This window comes from Sardina pilchardus, chromosome 23 (genome assembly GCF_963854185.1).
Source record: "Sardina pilchardus chromosome 23, fSarPil1.1, whole genome shotgun sequence".
Taxonomy (NCBI): Eukaryota; Metazoa; Chordata; class Actinopteri; order Clupeiformes; family Clupeidae; genus Sardina; species Sardina pilchardus.
Genome location: NC_085016.1, coordinates 13,879,450 through 13,903,865, shown reverse-complemented (window position 1 = coordinate 13,903,865; position 24,416 = coordinate 13,879,450). Strand labels below are relative to the sequence as shown.

Below are 24,416 nucleotides of genomic sequence, written 5' to 3'. Positions count from 1 at the left end.
GAAAACACATGGGTTAAGTGCATTTCTTGTGAATCTATTAGCTGTGCGCTTGTGCTCAAATTGAGAAAGGGACACATGGAACAAAATGTTGAACCTTTTTACATCATTTACATCATACTAAGATTAAAGGCCTACAGTTTAATCAGTTACTTTGATACATTTCTCAGATCAGAATTGGAATTCTTAAAGCTACCTGTTCAATAAGCGACCTATTCAATCTTCACATCATTGTGTCACGTGTGCACAATCTGCACATCAAAAAAGCAGTTTCTCATTTATTTGAACAAGTTGCAAAGCCTTTGGTACATCCATGCAAATGATTAAATTCTCAGCTGTTTCACACATTTTCGATTCCTTATGTTGATCAACATATAATGGGTCTGTGTTGAATATCCCACCCCCACAACATTTAAGCATTAAGTTCATAGCATAAGTTATAATGTCTTGATGTGGATGAGAATTTGTGGTCCAACAGACAGGAACGTCAGGAGTCCTAGGAAGACTGCACTGTATTCCTACAGCATACAGTTTTCCCTAAGAAGATTGTCCTATATCACATTTCTACATTTGGTTTTTTTCTTTGTGCAATGCAGTGCTGTTCTGTATCGCAATTACATGGTCTGTCAACAGATTACAGTAGCCTACAAACAGTAAAAGCATATGAATCTTGTCCAGTCTCTTCCAATCATACTCTCACATAAGGTGTAACCTACAATTTACAATTGTCATCGAAACTTTAGTCATAGTTTACAACTGAACATCCCTCCAGAGTACACTGTTATATTGACAACACCAGAAAAACACCACTAAGCTTAATACATAAACGCCTCTAGAATCCCGACGGAATTACAGATCAGTCCCAAAATGTAATCGTTTCTTCTTTGGGTCATGTCTGATCTTCCCTGAAAATCCATCCATTACTTTTTGAGTTATCTTACTAACAGACAGACAGACAGACAGACAAACAGACAAACGCCGGTGAAAACATAGGCTACACCTCCTTGGCGGAGGTCAATAAAAAATTACTAAGCAAACTGGCTTTTGCAGCTACAGTATAATGGTGTTTTGCAATTTGTACAAATTGTTTTGAAAATGCCCTTACTGTTTTGCAAATGTCCAGGATGATTTGAGAAATGTACCAATTGAGAAATGTACCAACTTTAATATCATGATTTTCAGGTATGAATTGCATTAATTCATGTTTAACTTAACAAAAGAAACTAATATTGTAGTTGTATGATTTAATGATAGGGAGAAGGAAGTGTTTGATTCAAAATCAAAATCGAAAAAACTTCTGCTACAGTAAGTGATGGTACAGGTGTTTTTATTTGACACATTTGAAAAAAAAAAAAAAATACAATGTAACTATGAACTATGTAATGTAGTGGTTGTAAACTGTAAAGTGTCTGCCAAATGCCATAAACATAAATATTTAGTGACTGGTTGTGTTTCATAATTTGAGTTTGATTACTGCATCTGTCTCTACTCTGAGGTCATAATGTTATACTCCTAGATGCCTGCGGCTATCTTTTCCCTTGACGAAGAAGAATGTTCCGGTAGCCACTCCCAGCAGCCCCACAGTCAGACCCACTCCACAGAACACCGATGGACCAAGACTGGGCTCAGACACTTCGACATCTGAGGAGGACACACACACACACACACACACACACACACACACACACACACACACACACACACACACACACACACACACACACACAGACAGACAGACAGACAGACAGACAGACAGACAGACAGACAGACAGACAGACAGACAGACAGACACACACACACACACACACACAGAGAGAGAGAGAGAGACACACACAACAATCAGAGACAGCAAAAGTCTATTGTTTATGAGCTATCAAAACTTCACAACTTCCTGAGTGTAATGAAACACAGCCTGATTTGGTACTGTGGACATTTCACTCTTCAGCCTGGTTTAGCATTATAGGGGTAATATTGAAGAAATGTCACTCTTCAGCCTGGTTTGGTATTATAGGGGAAAATAGTCAGGACATTTCTGTGCTTTTACATATGTATTTGGGTATAGAGAAGCTAACACGATAACACAAGCCAGCCATTTGTTTTTGCCCAGTTCAGGAAATATCCAGTCTCATGACTGAAGAATGAGGGTGTGGAAGTTTACGTTTGTCACGTAGGCTCAAGACCTGCTGGCAACAACATCATGTGGGATGCCTGTACTTGTAGAGGAACAGGTGTTGTGGTGCTTCCTTCTTTTGGTATTTTGACCAAAGAATGACACATATTGTTTGTCCTTAAAGCAACACAATGCACAGTGTTCCACTTGTTAAGCATGTGATGCCAATGAAACACCTGTCAACAACAACAACAATAATAATATTTCTATATATAATATATTAGTCTCACCCCATTCTCTTCTCAGGGGTTCATCAAGTGCTGAATGCTCCACCGTGCAGAAGTACACGTCGTCCTTCTTAGGGGTGAACTTCAGGGTGGAGAACTGGTTGAAGGAACCGTCGTTATTTATGTAGATCTGGCTTAAGCTCACCCCTTGTGTCACGTTCTCGTTGTTCCTCATCCACCTTATGGTGATCTGAGGAGGGTAGAACCTGGTGATGTAACAGACGAGGGTGTTCTCAAATCCCAAAAGCACCTCCTTGCTGGAATACACGGCACTGATTGGTGGCTCTGCAATGTAACATTTATTTTCACTTTATTCTTGATGAAAATCACAATTATTGATTTACTCAAAAAAGAAAAGAAAAAACAAAAGAATACAATTCAATATAGTAGGAGATATTATATAATGACTGTGATTTCCCATTACAGTAATGGATGATGCCTAAAATTGGACTGAGATATTTTTCTTTTTGGAGATCTCCATTGGAGTTATCATTTAGTTCAGGACAGGCATAATCTAAATATGGGACACTTGCCCTTACAGTGCAAATGTTTTGATTAAAAAGCAAAAGGTATTTGAAAAATATCTATTTTACCTTTTGCCTCAGGAGGATAACCAAACTCTCTTGCCATATGTGCCATATTGTTCTGAAATGCCTTGATTTGTCTATAAGCATATGCATATACCAGTCCATAATATTCATCCAACGTCACATTGTTTAGAAACTCTGGTAATGTGTCCACAACGACCTTGTCCTCAAAGTCCACATGCAGTACCTGATTGTCATTTGCATTTACTGAAAAGTACATCTTGCCTGTGTCACAGTATACATAATTGATGGCCAGATCTGGAACACAAAAGAAATATATACAGTAGAATGTACATTACATTTGAGCATTGCTACAACAGTTGGTTTGTTTCAAGTTTTTGCTTTTGTATGATGGAATACAATGTGTCCACTTCAATCAGCCAACTGTGTCATTATTTGCAAATTGGACTGCATTTATATAGCGCTGTCTCACTGCTCGAGCACTAAAAGGGCTTTACAATGTTGTGCTTCACATTCACCCACTGAAGGTGGAGGCTGCAATGCAAAGCACCAACATGCACATCTGGACCCACTGAGGGTGGAGCAATGTGAGGCAGTACATCTGGACCACTTTTGGGGTTAGATGTCTTGCTCAAGGACATTTTGTATAGGGTCAGCAGATGGACAGTGTTTATGCATATAATAATTCTTAAAACGTGTAACCACACCTGTGTATTACAGTACCCACAATGCCAAATAGTCTAATTAATCAGAATGAGATTGTGCTTCAATCAGAAAGAAGAGTGAAGAAAAAATATGTGGTGATAATATATAGCCCACTTCTTTGTATTAACCTCATTGCTGAAGTAATATAAAAACAGCCGTTTCTAAACACTAAACACAAATAGACTAAATAAAATAATACATATAATAACAATAAAGATATTCAGTAAGTGACTGCAAGGACAAATGTACTAGTCAGAAATAATGCAAACAGATAAGTCTTTAGACACTTTTTCAAGATGCTGAAACTGTCGCTAGGACTTTTTTGTAGCTATAGGAATTTGTTTGGATAGTCACCTGAAGAAAATGAAAAATAACTTCTCTCCTTGAACCCTCAATGCATTCAAACATTCTGTTAGTTTCTGCCGGCTGATAATTGTATAGTCCAGTCAGTTAGCCATCACTATTGGAGTAAAGTTCTGAAAGTGACTCTACTTACATTGACTTCCTGTGCAGAACAGAGGACATGTAGCCCACAGACAAAAGATAGCAAGCTTCATGTTGGCTATCCAAATACAACAATCTGTGCTGACCAATATACTCCAACTCCAGGAAATCAGCTGTATCAGAGAAATATTCTGCACCTCCTTAAATATGTTACACCTTCAAAGCAGTGTCCAATAGGAAGGGTAGGTTTAATACACTCATCTGTATCTTTGTAGCCTAAGACACTGAATCATGTACAGTATGTAGTACAATATGTTATGTTCACACACAGCCATCTCTTGTTCGAGGGAGACCATGCCCTGCTCAGAACTGACGTGTACTTGTCTGCTGCTAGTGAATCTACTCCTTGGAGCAGGTAAATGCACAAACGAATACATTTAATTCACACAAAGCAAGTGTCTTAGTGTCAAGTGTAGTGTCTTAACTTTCAGTCATACCATTCAAAATAGCAATGAATATGAGGCTATAATGTTTTGTTTGTTTGGTTATAGATGGATATTGCCAGTACAAATGGCGGCGATGCTACTTCAACTCGATAGATTTGACTGATATGGTTTATGTTGAGTCCCTCTTTTACAATAAAATGGAATTCTTAGTGTTTAACAGCACTGTTGGTTGGTTTGTGGGCTATTCAGCATTAGGTATGCGTTTAGCAAAAGCGTGGAATCATGATAAATTCTTCCTGCCATTTGCGCGGAATTCTGTTGACAGAGTCTGCAAACAAGCCAATGAGGAGGCCCTCAAAAGCTATGGAGGTGACATAACAGGTAAGTAAATAATAGATTAATAAACAACAGTTTCTTGCACATATTTGACAATGACTGAAACCAAAGCATATAGATTGAAACCTCACACCATGTCTGACAAAAGCTAATTATCAGCCTTATTCTGAACTTTCAAAACTTTTTGTGAAACATTACGAGCATAATGTCCATTTGAAGACAATATTTTCAAAGATACACCAAAACACACAGCTTTTGCAGCTGAGCCCAGAGTGGAGCTGAGTTTGGGGAAGCCTTTCACCGACAATCACCCTGGCATGCTGGTGTGCAGTGCGTATGACTTCTTCCCAAAGATGATCCGTGTGACCTGGTACAGAGATGGTCGGAAGGTGACCAGCGATGTCTCGGCCACAGAGGAACTGGCGGATGGAGACTGGTTCTATCAGATCCACTCCTACCTGGAGTTCACCCCCAAACCTGGAGAGAAGATCACCTGCGTGGTGGAGCATGCTAGCTTTAAAGAGCCCAGAGAGTTTGTCTGGGGTGAGTTCTGAATTCTCCTCAGTATTGAATAAGTCTGATATTGGGTTGTGCTGACATTAACAATTAATACATTGTTTAATTTAATATGGTCTACATGGTGTTCTGTCATTTGTGACTTTAATTATGGTTCAATTATTATAGGAGGTGCCAATATGTTGTAAAATTTCCTGTTTTCTGATGTTAAAGATATACTGTATTTGAATTTCTTTCCCTATTTACTCGGTAGAGTCCACCATGCCTGAGGGGGAGAGGAACAAGATGGCCATTGGAGCTGCTGGAATGGTGCTGGGACTGGTGGTCTGTGCTGCTGGACTGCTCTACTACAGGAAATCGTCTCAAGGTTAGTTGTTTCTGTATCTGCTGCATACTGTATTTAGCATGTCTTTAGTATTACTATTTGGGGAATGCTATAGTTGGTATGAATATTGCTATAGTATAGAACGGTCTCATGAGTCCAAGATAATTTCAAGACAGAAATAAAATTTCATTGGTTGTTTTCACATAGTATGTTCTTTGGCACAGGGTGGACGATGGTTCCTGTAACAGCCTCTACTTCGTGACCTTCTTCATGTTCCTCTTTATCCTCTGACGCATCACAGGCCTCTTTACAGCTCATTGTTCAGGATTATTTCATCATAATTCTAAGGTTTCGTGTCTCTTAAAAATGTACAAATCAGTAATATAATGAACAAAATGTTATCTAAAAATTCCAACTAGATGTGACCTACTGTATGTAGTAATCAATGGCATGTAATGAGATTAGTTTGAAGTATGATGGGCAACACAGGTTTTTGATAATGTAATCCATGTAGATTTTGTGTTTTATAAGTTAAAATTAAAAAAAGATGATCTTGTCTCGTTCATGCTTCACATACTGGTTGTTAGAGTGACTTCAACAAGGGTACAGAATAATAAGAACAACACAACGAACAAGTCAGTCCTGGTGAACAGGTTAGTCCTGTGATGGTGTTGTGGTTTTGTTTGCCCACATGAAGAACAGATGGTCATTGTGGTTCTTATCGTATCACAGAAACTTCAACATTAGAGGCTTTGCTGAATGAAATAAGATGACAATGCACCATTATTGAGATATTTTCCTCTTTCAGGAAAATGTAAAAGGGGGACTTTCCAGTTACACAAGGCATCAGAAATGATGAAGCAGCTCAGTCTGTTCAGTACTGCTGCGCTGCGTCCATCTCAATCTGCATGGCCAGCTAGTGCGAGACTCATGTATGCCTGTAGAAATCTGCTTTCACAGGCAATAGTCATCTCACGACTTGACTACTGTAATGCCCTCCTGACAAGTCTCTCAGCCTGCACAGTAAACCCCTTCAAATGATCCAGAATGCAGCAACACGCTTGGTCTACAACCAACCCAAAAGGGCACGTGACCCCATGGCTCATCCAGCGGCACTGGCTACCGTTGCCCACCCGCATCAAATTCAAATGCTTGCCTACAAAGTACAGTACTCTCCGGCTCTGCTCCCACCTATTTGCATGCCCTCATACTGACATATGCTACCACACAACCGTTACGCTCCTCAGCCGAGCAACTTCTAGCTCTTCCACCAACACGCTCAGGCCAATCCAACTTTTCTCATCTGTTGTTCCTCGTTGGTGGAACGCACCACCATTAGAGTAGGGACATCCCTCTCCATCTTCAAAAAACGTCTGAAAACCCAGCTCTTCAGAGAACATCTCCTCTCATAGCACTACTTGCTGATCCTTAACTTACCACCTACGGTAACTGTGCCTGTTGAGGTGGCCACGACCATGGCAACCTCGACAGGGGCAAGAGGGAGGCGGTCATTCCCAGCCATATCTCGCCCTTGCTGATCTTTGACGTACCACCTAATTGTGCTGGTTGAGGTGTGCACAACCAATGGCAACCTTGACAGGGACAAGTAGGACGCCTTCACTCTCAGCTGCACCCCTCCGGACAATTGCAGTCAATGATGCAGTTATTACAGTCATTTATGCACTTCTTGTGGTTTTTTGTTTATTGTTGTAATTTGTTAGAACTGCTTTTAAAAGCTTAACCCTTGTTTTATTGGCCTCTTAGGTTAGGTTGAACAGACAGGATATGGTCAGAAAATAACCACGTGCCACGACCTTCAGATGGAGAGCAATGGAATCATTTAACTAAATAAAAAAAAAAAAAACACTGGGGGATGATGAAGTGATGAAATAGAACAGGGTCAGTCAGAACAGTCAGCTTACAATGCAATGGGTGCCATGACATTTTTAATGACCTCATCTCTTACAGCAGTGCTCCCATCTATGCACTGGAGCATTTGGATTGTTGTTATGACTAGAGGACAGACTGCCTTCCACCATTAACCTGGGCCAAGCTGGCAGTCCTGCCTTCAAACGGGAGTGGGGAAGTTGATAGGCAAAGCAGTCATGAACATTGATTGGCTGATAACATTAGAGCTCATTTATTGGTCATTATGATTAGGAAGCACCAAATTATGATTAACTGAGGGGGGTTTATGGTGGAAGTCAGAAGCTGATGAAGCCAGTGAGTGTGCACCAGTCAGAGACTGCAGAACATCTTTTCGATGGACTACATCGTTATGATTTTGACTTGGATGTCAATGCGGCTTCACAGAAATGTTGGGTTGTTAGAGAATTGAATGCTGATATCTTAGGTGCTGATAAAACCTAGGTGTTAAATGGTTAACAAAAATGGAACTGAATAAATACTCACTCCTATCACAATGTTTATTTATTGAAGTGACAACAGGATATGTATTCGTAGGATAGATGTCTGGATGTCTAGACTCTGCAGATGTGAAAAAGGTTTTTCTTAAGGGTTTGATAGATTAGAAACAATCTTCCAAGGCAGAACATAAACAATGTACGTAATATGATATCCATCTGTCTACAGTTTTATGATATGGCGAGCTACCCTTTTGGACAACTCAGAATAATTCACATTTTAACAGGCTCTTTAATAGCTCACTGGGGAAACACACTCATTCTCTTTCTCTCTCTCTAATATGCACACACACACACGCACACACACACACACACACACACACACACACACACACACACACACACACACACACACACACACACACACACACACACACACACACACACACACACACACACGCACATGCACTCTCTCTCTCTCTCTTCTCAACATCTTGTGCCATTCATCCATTCATACTCAGTTGTACACTCCTAACCACTTATTAACAAATCAAATATTTAAACCTCTCAAACTATTCATATTCTGTAAACAGCCTAATCATTAGACTCCAGAGCACAATTTTGACTTGTATGAAAATGGGGAAACCCTTTGCCAGTTTTCAGCTCTCTTGCAGATTGTAAGAACCTGCAGAAACCACCTGATGTTTATCTTCTTCCTGTAACAAAGAGACAATCCTTGATTTCTGGTTTGGCTTACACATATCAGTTGAAGTGTAAGTGAACACGAGGCAGAACTTACCGCCAGTCCAGAGAGGGGTCCCAGGGTAACAGCGGGGTCAGACACACTGTCATACATGGGATTGCAGATGTTTGATTCTGGAATGCTGTCTTCTCCCTCATCTTCCTGCACATACAAAGACACAGACACAATCAGTACACACACACACACAAGAACATCTAAAAAATGTCAAGGGGAAACAAGGGAGCTTTTTAGACAAAGTCCCTCGACTCGGCGGCCATATTGCAACGCAATTTGGGCACTTAAAGGGCATCTATTTCAGGTACAACTGTGTGTGTGTGTGCAGAAGAAAACAAAGGACAACACAATCTCTCTGTGTACAACACAGACAAACAAACACTCATCTAACATAAAAGGAGACTGAAAAAGACACAAGCACATACCCTGAAGTAGTGAAATTGGAATGGCTTGGTCTTGTGGGTGTAGAAATGATATCCAACAAACATGACGGCAGCAATCAGTAGGAGCAACAGGATGACTCCAATACCCATCCCAGCCTGATGGCCCACATGAAACTGAAGGGAATCAACACAGTCAGGGGTCAAAGGTCATTTACTGGAGGAGAGATGCAGCTTATGGCTTCAGACTTGTACTTACTGATGGTTTTGGAGGAGGAGCTGTCAATGGTTTCCGAAGGACATGGATGATGCCATTAGATGCCATGATGTCAGACTCGATCAGGAAGCGGTCACTTATGTACCGAGAGGAAGTCTAAAGCAATGCAGAAGATGACCTGATTTATACAGCTGAACCACACATTACTTTGAAACACAGTTTACAGTTTAGGAACTAGAGTAGAAAATATGTAGTATAATCATTCTAAATGTCTCCTTCATCTGACAAACTGTCACCGTGTGTCTTTGTTAGATTGCCTTTGTCATATGTACTGTCCTACACTATGCCCTAGATATTCCGTCCTGTCCTACACTATGACCGCTCCTCAGGGTCATAGCCAGAAATTAGTCCAACTGCACTTGCCGTGGTCCAGAGAGTGCTGCACTGTACTGCACTGTACTTTACCTACTGCTAATAGGAAGGACATACAGTACTTGCACTCTAGTACAGTATTGACCCATGTACATTTATTATTTATAATTCATCTATTTCAATAGTGATATTTATATACAGTATATATATATATATATATATATATATATTATTGTTCTCTACTCCATGACACTATGTAAATTGCCCCTTGGGCAATAAAATAAATAAGGTGTTTTTTAATTGAATTTGAATTAAATTGAACTGTCTCTCACCAACTTGGAGGGGTCATTTAAATCAGGCACTCCGATGACAGTGATGGGTTGCCCGAGACGTGTGCGGATGTGGCTGCCATTGGTCAGCTCCTGTAGAGAGAGTGCCCGGACTTCTGACAGGTGATACTCAAGATCCCGGAATGACAGTGTCTGAGGGGTTAGAGAGAGAGACTTCATTCAGATTACACGTTCAGAAAACACCACATGTACAGGGCATACAACAGATATTAGAGGAAGGAAAAATATATTTTAAAGTGTGTTTGTGTGAGAGAGAGTGGGAGAGAGCTACTGAGCTAGTGTGTGTGTGTGTGTGTGTGTGTGTGTGTGTATGTGTGTGTGTGTGTGTGTGTGTTTGTATGGACTTTGTACTGTACATGTGTAATGAATGTCCCACCTCATTCTCATTCAGTCCACTGTTGTCTGTCACAAACAGAGTGGACTGGACAGTCACGTTGCTGAGGCGTTTCACATACTCCTTCCCGGCCACTGAGTTCTGAGAGTAGTTCAGGATTTGCTGAGAGAGAGAACAGTAAACAGAGACACATTCATTTTGACTGTAACGATTACATGAATGATGATTCCGATCTCATCTCGAAGGATGTCATTAGTTTGGTTTAGAAGGACTTCTATTTTTTAAATAGAAGCCTTTCAAGGGAAAGAAATTGGTGAGGGTAAACCCTCCAGATTAGGAAGGGGTGTAGTCTCTTTTTCCTCATTTCTACATTACATTACATACTTTACCTTTGGCTGACACTTTTTAACCAAAGCAACTTACAACATGGTACATATTTTAAGCTTTTTAAAAGCAATTATAGGAAAAATGTAAAAAGATAGAGTGCAGTAAAAATAAAGAAAAATAGAAAATGACCAAAAAATAATGAAATTTATTAAAGGTAGAGTGCATTACGAATGATGCATCAATGAGTGCAATTGTCTGGAGGGGGACAATAAGTCACATAAGTATTACATAAGTACCCTACAATTGACCCTTCCAGAGCCACGCCCTAAAACCGCCACAGGCCAATCGTGGCTTAGCAACCCGTAACTAGGCAAGCAAGGCCTGGCAAGCTTTCGAGTTTTTGCCATGTTAACCTATGGAGACTGCATAGCCTGTGGGCCATTAAGGGCATTTATTTGGATGTGTGGTGCCCCCAAACACGTGAAATCACGGTGAAATAACATGTTGAACTATAAAGACATGATATAGTTTGAAATACGTATTTTTCTAACTTGAAATTTTGCATATTGCGTGATATTTCCATAACCGCGAGATACGTTTCACGATGGCGGCAAAAAGTTCTTAACAGACATTCAACGAGACGTATGTATAGCCCGTCAGCAATTCTGTCTAAAATAATACCTAGTTGAAGTACCAATCATGTTATGTTGTCAAATATTGACGTTATGGAAGTATAGCGTAAAACGTTATGCTAGTTTTGTCCCCCGCCCGTGTCATTCGTACTAGCCTGGAGGAACCATCGAAAACAACGCGTACCTTCGACTTTTGCTTAAATAACTCATGAACGGTTTTGTTCAGAGCTGAAAATGCAACTGTAGTTGACAGAGGACAGATGTAGCTCGCTAGTGACCAAATATGAGCTTTCAGTGTGGTGCGATGTCTTTGTAAATTACATTTGTTTAAAAAATCCCGTGTCTCCTCCATTGTAATAGACGGGCAAGGTGCGAAAGTTTGACAGGCGTAGCAACAGTAACTATGGAGGGCGGGACTTCTGGAAGGGTCAATTGAGTGTTTCCAACAAAATGGAAGTGTGGCAGATATAACTGTTATAACCAGTTTGTTACAGAATGACCTCACATGCAGAATCTGGCTTGTGATCTCTTCTAATAAAGCACTAGCTACACACTGGCATAATACCTGTCTGGCGCCTGATTATCTGATAATAGATATGCTACAAAAAATATGGCTTAGTGGAGATTGATGAATTACGTTTTATTCATATATTATGATAATTATTATGGTTAGTTATGGCAGAGACGGTTGAAAAGGGGTATTTAAGAATCTTTGGTTATGGTATTTGGCAGATTCTTATTATGATCATATTTGTGAATCGTTATTATTATTACAATTATCATTATCATTCAAATGACAGTTTTATGTTTTTTTGTATTGTTTCAAGCACTTTGCTTGAAAAGTGCTATAGACCCCTTCACAACGGATAAACATTCGGAGTGGCGTGACGTCAGTGGCGGCAGAAAAGTTAGACGGCCATTGAAAAGCACTAGTAATGCGGCTAAAATTAGTCCGTAATTAACCTTTGATGAAATGGCTAACGATATAAAACAGTATGTACATACACTCAGTGTACGGGATTGGGAGGATTATTTGAAAAAACTTTGAAAAAACGTACGTTATCAGGTGGGATCATTCTGACAGATCCCCATTCTAAGTGAATGGAAAGAAGACGTAGCAAGATTGCCCTCCGTTGAATGGCCAGATATTTATAATTACGTTATTGAAAAACCGAGCGTATACAGTAAGGAGAAGTGGCGGGTGTATAGATCATTTGATATATAACTATGTCCCAAATGGTCATGTCTAAGATTTACAATACAATGACATATCGGAGGAGTTTAGCGTTGTCGCTGATGGCAGTTGATGGTTGTTTTGCCGCCAGCGAACGTAGTGACGTAGGCTCAGCAGGGGTCTATACAAATCATCATTATTATCATTATTAAATACAGAAGAAGTGTGCATTATGATGTCATGACCAGGTGACAATTCCATGCATGGTTCCATGACCACTGATGTCACCGTAGCTGGGCAACTAAACAATGTCAACATTCTAAAACACTTTAGTCAATCATCAGACATGTGGGATGCAAACTAATGGTGAGCTATATTTCAATTGTTGATTTAATTATGTATATTAAAATATATGTATATTATATTTAAATAAAAAAAATATTATGTATACTATTGCTGTTATTTAAATGATATATTTTTACAGTTTAAATTTACAGTTGATCATAAGTAGGCTAGTTTATAAGATTGTGATATGATATCTCATGTACTGCACAGATAGAGGGTTGTGCCATCAAGTACAATAGCCACTGGCATGGCATCATTAATAAAGTATTCCTTCATTTATTTATCGATTCTAAATGAGCTAAGGAGAAATATTGCTCTTGACTCAAAAAAGTCAGATATGAAGCATAAAAGAAATTCAATAAAAGTGTGTACCATTAACCCATGGACAAGGGTGAGGTGAACAGACATGTAGTCACAAGGATTATGTCCCTTTGAGCGATATGAATGAAAGAAACCCTTTATTCATCCCCCTGTTCCACTCACTCTTTGCAGATGAGTGCGCATCTTTACAAGGAAGGCTGGGAGAGCTACTTGGGCTCCAGGTTAGAAAGAGCCCAGGTGGACCTGGTGGACCACATAGAGGATTATCAGCAGCAGCTGGACAACAAGTTTCAATGTATGGAGCTGGAGTTCCATAAAAACATCAACAACCCTTTCGTCCAGATGTACCCCATGGAGAACGCAACCAGAAAGGTTATAGTTGAGAGGCTGCAGGTAAAAATCAAAATGCTGTTTGACGAGAGTGATAAGATTCAGTGATATATGGTTCAAACATCTTTTATGTTACTATTCATTAATTTATTTGCTTGTTTGATTGTATTCTAGTATTAATTATATTTCTACTACTACTACCTGCATTATTTTTACTTACGCATTAACAAATGCAACACCTTAATGCGAATTGAAGCAATGCGAAGCTTACTGATAATTGTATTTTATGGTAAATGCTCCAAGCAGATGGACACAGAAAGAGGAAGTGATGATAGAACGCGACAAATGAATGGAAGAGAGATAAAGAGCAAGAAGACTCCGAGAGAAAAGTTGGAAAGGGACATGGAAATGCAATGGCCAAAAGAAAGACAAGGGGAAGAGTTATGGAGAAAGGAGAAAATGATGAAGGATGCAGAAAGACTGAGAGAGGAAATGAGGCGAGGAAAGTCGGTTTCAAGTCAACAAAAGAAGGAGCAAAGATTAAGAGAGCGAGAAAGTAAGATCAACACACAGATTGTTAAAGAGAGAGCGAGATTACTGGAACACGAGAATATAAGAGAAAGAATGGAGTGTGACAGAAAGACAGAGGAAAACAGACTGAAAGAGTTGACTAAAGACATTGAAAGAGAGAAAGAGAGACTCCTGGACGAAGAGTGGAAACGAGAAAAAGTAGAGAACGAAAGAAAAAGAGAGGAAAAGAAGCTGAAGGAGTTGGTCAAAGTAATTCTGAAGGAGAAAGAGAGATTGACTGAGCAAGAGAAGAAAATGCAAAAAGTCCGGAGTGAGAGACAGAGAGATGAAGACAGACTGAAAGAGTTGGTCAGAGACATTCTGAAAGAGAAAGAGAGACTGATTGATGAAGAGAGGAGAAGAGAAAAGGTGGAGAATGACAGAAAGAGTGAGGAAAATAGACTGAACGAGTTGGCCAAAGTGATGGAGAAGGAGAGAGAGAGGCTCTTTGAGGAACAAAGGAAAATAGAAAAAGTGCAGAGTGAGAGACAGAAACATGAAGACAGACTGAGAGAGTTGGCCGCAATCCTTCAGCAGGAGAAGGAGAGATGTACTGAGGAAGAAAAGAAAAGAAAAAAGTTGGAGATCAAGAGAAAGAACGAGAAGGACAGACTGATAGAGCTGATCAAAGCAGCCGAGAAAGAGAGAGAGAAACTTCTGGAAGAAGAGACAAAAAGAGACCAGCTGGAGGCGGAGAGCAAACAGCTAAAGGAGATAACCATCACAATGGAAAAACAAAAACTGAGAATGATAGAAGAGGAAAACAATCGAGAAATGGTAAAGAGAGAGAGAAAGCAAGAAGAAAACAGACTGAGAGAGTTGGTCACAGCAATAGAAAAGGCAAAAGAGAGACTGGTAGAAGAAGAAAGAAAGAAAGAAAAGATTTGCCGTGAGCGAAAGAGAGAAGAAGGCCTGTTAAAAGAGTTGGCTGTCGCTTTTAAGAAAGAGAAGGAGAAACAGAGGGAAGAGGAGCAGAACACAAAAAAGCTGGAGGCTGAGAGGCAGAGGCTGGCTGAAATAGTTGAGAGTGAAACAACAAAGCTGGAATACGTAGAGGGAAAAAGACAACTGGTGGTGAAAGAGGCGAAGAGAGTGGCAGACCGACTGAGAAAGTTACTTGCAGCGATTGAAAAGGGGAAAGAAAGATTCATTGAGGAACAGTTTAAGCTCCAAGAGGTGGAGACTGAGAGGGAGAAACAGGAGGACATGTTAAGAGCAATGATAATGGCCGCTGAAAAAGATAAAGCAAAACTGAGAGAGGAAGAGACTAAGAGACAACTCTTGAGAAGGAGAGAAGAACAACAATCAAGGGAGTTGGCCATATTAACTGAGACAGAGAACCTGATGGAGAGAGACAGAGATAAAGAGGAAGACCGTCTGGCTGAATTGAAAAGAGAAAAGACATACAGAATGCCAGGTGAGGAAGGTGAGGAGACAAAAGAAATGGAGAGAGAGAGAAGGCAAGAAGATTCATTGGGACATTTTGAAACCGAGAAGTCCAAAGACAAGGACCAACTGACTGAGGAGCAGAAAAGAAAGGAAATGGAAGAGAATGAAACAGAAAAACAAAAACAGCTTGAGAAGGAACTTGAGGCCAAGATAGAAAGACAGAACGAAACAACAAAGACAACAAACACAGACAGCCAGAGCGCAAAGGAAGAAATAGTCAGAAATGAAGAAAGGACAAACAACGACCTTGAAGGGGTGACAAAGACAAAGGCAGAGAGACCCAATGAGTTGAACCTCTCAGTGGACATAGAGGCAGAGAGACTGTTGGAAGGAAATGGGAAGAGGGAAGAGATAGAGAGAGAAAGTGAGAGAGAGCAGAAGAAGCAGGAAGCAGAAGAAACAAAGGATGAGGAGCTGGAGATGGAGAGGAATAAGGAAAGAATGAGACTAGCGGAAGAGAGGAAGAAAGAACTGGACATCAGGAGGCAAGAGATGGACAGAAGGTTTCGAGAGAGGATAAAGGAATTAAACACCAAGTGGCAAGAAATTGAGACGCAAAAGCAAGAACAGAAAGAGCTTGAAATGGCGAGCAGAGGTGAGAATGAAACACTGAAAGACACGCAAGCAAAAGAGACAGACAGCCAGAGACAGGGAGAAGAAACGGAAGAAGGAAAGAGGCCTGTCACAGAGTCTGTGAAAGTGGAGTCTGAAGCTAAAAAGAAAATGGAGCTGGAGAAGAACGATGCACCTGAGAGGCAAGATGAAATGAAAAAGAAACAGGAGGAAACACAGAGGATGGCAGAAAAGAAAGGAAGTGAGGAAGAGATGAAAAAGAAACAGGAGGAGAGACAAAGAATGGCAGAAAAGAAAAGGAGTGAGGAAGAAATGAAAAAGAGGGAGAAGAGTCAAAGAATGGCAGAAAAGAAACAGAGTGAGGAAGACCTGAAGAAACAACAATTGGAGGAGGTCAAACAGAAAATCCGCAAGAAACAGAGAGATGGAGAGATGGAGATATGGAAGAAAGAGGCAGAAAGACAGAAAAACAACAATGCCAAGCACCTCCAGATGAAACCCAAAGAGAAACCATTTGCGAAGTGCAAAGGTGAGAACCCAGAAATCCGCATTTTTTTGTGTTCTTTTCCGTGTGTTTTCAGAATGGGATTGATCAGCATGTGCTAAATGCAATGCATTTTCTTTTCTTTTTCAGACTTCTCCATCTTCTGTTCCCAGAAGTGACACCTGGTTATTGAGTGTATGGATATATATATATATATATATATATATATTGATAAAATAATTAAAAATGCCTTTTATCCCAAACATATCTCTGTTTTTTATTGTGTGGACATATAGCTGTATGTGCATGTATGATACATGTACAGTATGTAGATATCACCCACAAGCTTTTCTCCTTGTCATGCATATCACCACACAATTCACCACTGCCAAAGCTCCATAATTACCCTTGCTATTTTGGTGCAGTGAAACTTGAAACAAAATAATGAGGGAACTTACTGACAAGAAGTTGGAGAACCTGGGCTGAGATTTGAGGACCTGCATGAGGTTACCAGTGCAAATGTAGCCATCCCCGATGTAGCCCTCTTTACAGACACACTGCACATCTGAAATAACCACACACACATGCTGTAACACTGGAGAGGGCACTGGATTAAATGCTGATATCAGATAGATACTATCAATCCTATGCACACACACACACACACACACACACACACACACACACACACACACACACACACACACACACACACACACACACACACACACACACACACACACACACACACACAATAACTGTTTGATTTTCTGTCTAGCTGTCTTTTGACTATTCATTACTTGCATCACCACGGAGATAAAGCAACTGGTTGTAAACTTGTGAAAATAGTAATGCAAGCATTTATTTAAGATTAATACTATTTATAGATTTACATTATTGTATTGAATCACATAAAAAAAATACACATTACAACTCTAAATACGTATTCTAAAGGTGTGGTGTTTCTTAGGGTGCTTTCACACTAGGTCCTCTGGACCGGACCCGGGTTCGTTTGGTCCGATGGTTCGGCTGTTTTTGATAGTGTGAACGCAACCGTACCGAACTCGGTAGCGGACCCAGGACCGGACCCGGGTCCGCCTGAAAAGGTGGTCTCGGGTCCGGTTCGCTAGAACCCTGGAGCAGGTTGCTAAGCAAACGTTCTGAAGAATCTAAAGAATCTTTACCTTTGTCTTCTTCATTGCACCGGCTTCTGCTATGTTGCCAACTGATATTTGTTAACAGAATTCTCGAAGCTCGTGTCTAGAAGCATGGTGCTTATGACGCAAACGGACCCGGATGCGCAGACAAACATGTAATGTGAACACAGACCAACTATGGTAGAAGTAACCATACTCGGGTCCGGTCCACTTAAACGGACCTAGTGTGAAAGCAACCTTAGTGACTAAAGAGTAGGACTGGCATGGAGGACCAGAGGGTCAGCCTACCTTTGATTCGGTAGCAGAAGGTGTCCCAGGTCTCACTCAAGTTGTTGCGCACGCCATAGTCAACAATGCCCACATGGCCAAACCCACACTTGGGGTTGGAGTATGTGGTTGGATATCCAACTCGAACCCCTGAGAGCCATCCAGCGCTACACATGTTTAGACCAGCCTATATATGGAAACACACACACACACACACACACACACACACACACACACAGATTAGCTTGTATCTACTGTGAGCATTGTTGCCCAAGTTAAGATAGTATCAGTGTAAAATGAGATAGCTGTGCAGAGATACATTTCTGTATGTGTTTGAATTCATGTGTCTGTGTGTGTGTGTGTGTGAGAGAGAGAGAGAGAGAGAATGAGAGAGCGAGAGAGAGAGAGAGAGAGTCAATGTGTGTCTATACGTGGGTGTGTTTACCTGCTGGGCATATGACAGCTGGATGTATGTTGCAAGCGTGGCCCCTTCCTTGCTGCAAGCTAGCTGGGCTTCTGTGTAGTTAAGTTTGTATACGCCCTTAGGTGAACGGTAGTGGAACACTCCAACTGTTTTATCTGTCACAAAAACAAAAGTCACACAACACATCACTGATTTGTACTCCAGAAATAAATAAGATGGCATAACAGGTTTTGCAAAAATGCAGTCGTGGGTTGAACAGAATGTAGAGGTCTGTGTACAGTAGATTGTGTGCGTCTCCTATATGCTAGTTTAAAGCAATGTGTGTGTACAGCAGGTGTGTGCAGAGCATGAGGGACACCCTGAGTGAGCAAGTCGGCAAGCTCACCCTCGTAGTGCAGGTCATTGCACTGGGCATCTAAGTGGCACTGCCCGTTATCCTGGGCACAGCGATCCAGGGGCATTTCCTTCAGCTCACACAACATTCCATCACCAATGTAATTACTCTTACACTCACACTTCTTCTTTCCCTGGGGACACGCAAAGAGTGGATTGGTTGATTTTTTACCACAGTTCAAAACACTTTACTTGATGGTATGTACATAAGAGTGACATGACACTGTCAAGTCAAGTCAAGTCAAGTCAAGTCAAGTTTATTTATATAGCACATTTCATACACAGAGGTCATTCAACGTTTATGACTTGTTTATAATGTTTACGATATGTTCATGACAGTGTCATGTGACTCTTACTGTATGTAGATACCTTCAAGTAAAGTGTAACCCAAAATTGTAGAGAGTGACAGGAAGTGAGCTGGATTGAGAGAGAGATTGAGGTGGGATCGGGAAATGACAGCAGGATGGAATCAAACTTGGATTCCCATGGGCATTAGGACACATATTATGTGATTTGGATGCTGGACCAACGCCACAACTCCCTCAGAAGAAGATTGATTTTGCCATTGCATTGACACCCCGAGGATAGAGAACAGCTGGCAGGCAGGCACGCACGCACGCACGCACGCACACACACACACACACAGACACACAGACACACAGACACACACACACACACAGACGCTTACTAACATTTACTAACATTGCCGTTACACTGTACGTCTGATCTACTAACTATATAACTCCAATGTAACACAACTACATCCTGAGCAGATTCCAGTAGAATCCAGTGTCTACACAGCTATACACACACACACACACACACACACACACACACACACACACACACACACACACACACACACACACACACACACACACACACAGACGCTTACTAACATTTACTAACATTGCCGTTACACTGTAGGCTACATCTGATCTACTAACTATATAACTCCAATGTAACACAACTACATCCTGAGCAGATTCCAGTAGAATCCAGTGTCTGCTATACACACACACACACACACACACACACACACACACACACACACACACACACACACACACACACACACACAGCTCTACTTACAGGCGCAGTCATTTTGCAGTCAGCATGCTCGTGGCAGTCTCCGTTCTCGCTGGCAGCACAGGGGTCGATGGGAGTGCACACAAAGCCATCCCCCTTGTGGTGCGCTGGACAGGAGCAACTGATTTTCTCCCCCCTCTGGCTACATTTGGCACCTGCAGCGCAACCCCCATTCCAGTATTTACACAGGTCTGCCACTACAAGTCACCCAGAGAGAGAGAGAGAGAGAGAGAGAGAGAGAGAGAGAGAGAACATGAACAGATTATTACTTTTCAGATTATCAGACTTACTGGTTATCAGCTACAGATCGATATTTTAGTTCCAAAACCATTTCGATGTGGTTAGACTGCGATATTGAGAGGTTCAAGAAGTGTTGCCACTCGACAATCAGTCGACCCGGATTCGATTCCCAAACCTGCTGTTCTGTTAAATACAAACCACCTTTACATTTGTACTGTAGGTTTGAGGTTTGCCATCAGGTCTTACCTGTGCAGGTGATCCCATCTCCCTCATAGAAAGGCTTGCATACGCATGTGTTGTTCGGCTTGCAAACACCCTTGGCGGCGCAGGGAGGGTTGCAGATGGGGATGGACCCCAGTACAGCCTCACACCTTTTCCCCATCCAGCCCTCCTTGCAGAAACAGCTGCCGTCACCATGGCGACCCTGGTTACACGTCCCATTCACTGTGCAGTTACAGGCTGAAAATAATAATCATCAAAAAAAGATTCATTTATTGAAAATTTTTGAAAGATTGAGGCAAGACTGCTAGACAAAATAAAATAAGACAAAATAAAGTGTAGCAAAGTGAATAGGCATTATGGAGGTCTCACCTTTGCAGTCAGGTCCAAAGTGGCCCTCGTCACATAACTCGCATGCATCGCCCGCGAAACCTTTGTCGCAAGTGCAGGTGCCGTTGCCTAGGCCACCCTCGTCACATTTCCCGTGATTTTCACAGGGTGTTTCTGCTCCTCCTGGACAGGCTAGCACAGCATCACGGGAAGAGTAGGAATGTAGTCAAACAATGAACACCGCTGCTAGATAGCCATAGATACAGCACACACTGCCATGTCAAGTAGTGTAATTTCCTGCATATAAGCTGCATTGTGTATAAGCTGCAGGACAGTGTTTTATGCAAGTTAAAAGAAACAAAAGTACAGTATATTAACACCATATTATCAGCCGTGATAATAGCCGTGGTGTACTGGTTAGGGCTTCGGGCTTGTGACCGGAGGATTGCCGGTTCGATTACCGACCAGTCCACCACGGCTGAAGTGCCCTTGAGCAAGGCACCTAACCCCTGGGTTTGTGTGTGATTCACCTCACTGTGTGTGTGCTGTGTGTGTTCACTAATTCAGTTAAATGCAGAGAAACTAATTTTCCTCACAGGATCAAAAAAGTATATATTCTATTCTATATTATTAATTGCCCCCCTGTGTTAACCTCATAGCAGAAGAAATTTTGCAAAATCAATGTATAAACCGCGGCTTATAGTCGGGAAATTACGGTAGTGTATCTAATATGTATAGCCTATTGATCAAAATGAACTGAATCACTGAATTGCGGTAACACTGTTTGTCACAGAGTGTGAGGTAGTAGAGAGGTGGTCGTTGATTGCCATACCCATGCAATCGCGTCCATAGTAGCCACTACAACACTGCCGTTTCCAGTGTGCCAGCGTGCAGATTGATTGGCAGCCAGAGCTGCGAAGACTCACAACGCCGAGGTTATCACACTTCAAAGTCTCCTGCAGTAGCCACAGGAAACACAAGACAAAAACTGTGAGTATAAAGAGGAAAAGACAGGAGACAACGTGGGAATTGAGAAGAAATAAAACGGACGGACCTTGAGTTTGGACTTTCCTGGGCACACTTTTGATATTGAACACCCTCCACAAGGCATCTGTGATGGGGAGCAGAAATCGTAGTCAGTGAACATTGCTAAAACTACTGGAGGTGTTCATCACATTTGGATAAATACACAAAGTCAGTTGTCCAAAAAACATCTTCAGTTGTGTTCCATTGGAATTCACAATAAATTGAAACAAAAAGTTTTATTTAAGACCTACAGTATTAGTATTACAATTATTTCACACTGTTATTACTGTCATAATAGCTATTGCTATTAATACAACTACTACTATTACTATTACTATCTATCATTTGAAAGTTTTCAATTGGCCTACAATGAAGACCTGTTCTGTCTCACAATGCTGTTCAACTGGGAGTTTACCGTGATGTCTATGGGTTGCAGGATATCACAGCGCCCTCCCAAGCTGGGAGGACTAAGCAGGCAGTCAATGCCATAGGCTTTCCCCCATGGAAAGTCAAACTTATGGGGCGTAATGAAACAGGTTGGGTCGTTCACATAGAGCTGCCCCTGTCAAGGAGGAAGAGCCAGAAAAGGAGATAATCAGTGTTCTCATGACTTTCATGAAAGAGTGAGGTTAAATTAATTTGCCCCCATGGTTTGTTGCTGTTAAAACATTTCACATTCAAGTTACAAATGCTACAATATGATGAATCCTTTACTAACTATCTCATCAAAGGCACCAAGTGGCAACTGAACCTTTGGGAAAATACCGGAATAGTCTAGCAGTAGAAGTAAATATATCTTTTGAACATTTCTGATTTTTTTACAGCTCGCATGCCTACACAATCACACACACACACACACACACACACACACACACACTCACTCACTCACTCTCAGAGAGAGAGAGAGAAAAGAGAGAGCGAGAGAGAGAGAGCGAGAGAGAGAGAGAGAGCGAGAGTGAGAGAAAGAGATAGAGGGATTACTGTACACTCACCACTCTGTCCTGTCCAGCACAGCCCAGTTGCAGATCAGAGCCATGTAGTGTTGTTAGAAGGGTGCTCTGGAGTGTTGTTAGGGGCACCTGCACCTGTTCAGTAAACATACACACACACACACACACACACATTGTTGACCCCATAGATAGATAGATAGATAGATACAGTAGATAGATAGATACTATTGATCCCCAAGGGGAAATACATACAGTATACCAGTTACCATATAAACACATGTGCACACACCCGTACATGGATATAGTACAGTATGTACACATAAACACACATAGATACACAGACACACAAAAGCATTCATTACATCCACAAATGAACCCAAATGGCCATCTCACATCAGGCAGAATGTGGTAGCGCAGGTACTCTAGCAGCTGTGCGCGGTTGTGCTCGGCATACAGGAAGTCGCGGCGCTCCTGAGGCAGTGCACTCATACTGCGGTCAGACGGCATGAACATGACGAAGGGCTGGTGAAGGGTGTCCTTCAGGGTGTCTGTTACAGCTGTGTCCTGTACACACACACACACACACACACACACACACACACACACACACACGTGCACACACATGCATGCACACGCACACACATTTGATTGTTTTATTTGGAATGACCAATACTGATTAAAACAACACAGCATCGAAATATTGACCAAGAGCCTGTTATGTCTCACTTGACAATACAAACATTATGCTAATAGTCACAACCACATGAATAAATAAATAAATTTAATTGGTAATAGCTCAGAGCGTTGGTGGAGGGGATGGGAAGCATCCTGTGTGAGGAGATATTACCATCAGGAAGAAGGCTCAGAGTGCCTCTGGCTAAAAAGTCATTATACCACAAATTCTTCATTCCCAATGCAATGCATATACAAGATCCATGCTACTGATACATTACACACACTCTGCCTTCAATCAAAAGAACATTTTCTAACATCTTAGACAATAAAGCTGTTTGAACAAAGTTGGATTTTCTTGCCACTGCTTGTATAAAGGTCAGATAGCTGTTTCTGTGGAATGCCTATGATCTTAACAGCTTGCCTGGCTATACTAGCCAGCTTTCTCTTGCAATTGTTGAAAGCAATGAAAGATATGACTGGTATACTTTGAATAGAATGTCCTGTCTCACTTCAAATCTTTTTAAGCCTTCTAAGGAGACACATATATGCGCTGTTGGGCCCTTTTGTAAATTGTGTCAACATGCAGGGTGAAACATGAGAGAGAGAAAGAGAGAAACTGCAGCTGAGCGACTGACCTCTAGAAGCTTGGCGAACGTGCTGTAATCACGAAGCTCTGACAGAGCCGTGTGGTTGACCTGGGAGAGAGAGATCAGGTACAGGGAGGGGAGAGAGATAAAGAGGACAGAGTGAGGGATAAGGGCATAAAAAAGACTGAACCAAGGCACTCTTCTTGAATATCAAAAGAAGAGCTTCATTAGTAGGCTAGTTGATAAAAGAACTGGTAACATCTTGCCAACATGAGGGATAAAGAACAAGACTTTTTTGGAACAGAGAGAAAAAAACGAAAACATGTATTACCAGCACCTACTGTATGTATTAACCAAAGTGCCCAAT

At 41.3% G+C, this 24,416-nt stretch overlaps 4 protein-coding genes across 6 annotated transcripts in view; 2 read left to right on the top strand and 2 right to left on the bottom strand.

Moving 5' to 3' along the window:
* Positions 1-1,307: 1,307 nt before the first annotated feature.
* Positions 1,308-4,252, bottom strand: LOC134071126 (H-2 class II histocompatibility antigen, A-Q alpha chain-like). Of its 2 annotated transcripts, XM_062527726.1 has the most exons (5): positions 4,144-4,252; positions 2,988-3,239; positions 2,398-2,679; positions 2,156-2,284; positions 1,497-1,638 (listed from the first exon to the last, which is right to left on the bottom strand). In XM_062527726.1, exons 1-4 carry the CDS (start codon positions 4,202-4,204, stop codon positions 2,193-2,195), a joined length of 687 nt encoding a protein of 228 aa, XP_062383710.1. In that variant the 5' UTR covers positions 4,205-4,252; the 3' UTR covers positions 1,497-1,638; positions 2,156-2,192. The 2 variants fall into 2 exon arrangements, with proteins under 2 accessions (XP_062383709.1, XP_062383710.1); XM_062527725.1 differs by lacking the exon at positions 2,156-2,284 and having other exon boundaries at positions 1,308-1,638.
* Positions 4,253-4,422: 170 nt separating this feature from the next.
* Positions 4,423-6,270, top strand: LOC134071120 (rano class II histocompatibility antigen, A beta chain-like). Of its 2 annotated transcripts, none has more exons than XM_062527718.1 (5): positions 4,423-4,506; positions 4,643-4,918; positions 5,126-5,416; positions 5,643-5,756; positions 5,939-6,270. In XM_062527718.1, the coding sequence occupies exons 1-5, from the start codon at positions 4,446-4,448 to the stop codon at positions 5,974-5,976; spliced, it is 780 nt and encodes a 259-aa protein (XP_062383702.1). In that variant the 5' UTR covers positions 4,423-4,445; the 3' UTR covers positions 5,977-6,270. The 2 variants fall into 2 exon arrangements, with proteins under 2 accessions (XP_062383702.1, XP_062383701.1); XM_062527717.1 differs by having other exon boundaries at positions 5,108-5,416.
* Positions 6,271-8,126: 1,856 nt separating this feature from the next.
* stab2 (stabilin 2) overlaps positions 8,127-24,416 on the bottom strand; it is a 41,447-nt gene continuing 25,157 nt past the window's right edge. The window contains exons 50-68 of the mRNA XM_062528586.1: positions 24,098-24,157; positions 23,181-23,351; positions 22,830-22,922; positions 22,253-22,399; positions 21,866-21,922; positions 21,644-21,767; positions 20,854-21,003; positions 20,509-20,721; positions 20,026-20,219; positions 18,926-19,067; positions 18,562-18,695; positions 18,138-18,303; positions 17,151-17,257; positions 10,530-10,649; positions 10,136-10,285; positions 9,474-9,587; positions 9,260-9,391; positions 8,877-8,981; positions 8,127-8,793 (exon numbers count right to left, since the gene is read on the bottom strand). Of these exons, the coding sequence (XP_062384570.1) occupies positions 8,737-8,793; positions 8,877-8,981; positions 9,260-9,391; positions 9,474-9,587; positions 10,136-10,285; positions 10,530-10,649; positions 17,151-17,257; positions 18,138-18,303; positions 18,562-18,695; positions 18,926-19,067; positions 20,026-20,219; positions 20,509-20,721; positions 20,854-21,003; positions 21,644-21,767; positions 21,866-21,922; positions 22,253-22,399; positions 22,830-22,922; positions 23,181-23,351; positions 24,098-24,157 (2,436 nt within the window). The 3' untranslated portion in view covers positions 8,127-8,736. The remainder of the gene's footprint in view (positions 8,794-8,876; positions 8,982-9,259; positions 9,392-9,473; positions 9,588-10,135; positions 10,286-10,529; positions 10,650-17,150; positions 17,258-18,137; positions 18,304-18,561; positions 18,696-18,925; positions 19,068-20,025; positions 20,220-20,508; positions 20,722-20,853; positions 21,004-21,643; positions 21,768-21,865; positions 21,923-22,252; positions 22,400-22,829; positions 22,923-23,180; positions 23,352-24,097; positions 24,158-24,416) is intronic.
* On the top strand, positions 15,396-16,899 carry LOC134071119 (uncharacterized). The gene is made up of 2 exons (XM_062527716.1): positions 15,396-16,737; positions 16,843-16,899. Exons 1-2 carry the CDS (start codon positions 15,405-15,407, stop codon positions 16,869-16,871), a joined length of 1,362 nt encoding a protein of 453 aa, XP_062383700.1. The 5' UTR covers positions 15,396-15,404; the 3' UTR covers positions 16,872-16,899.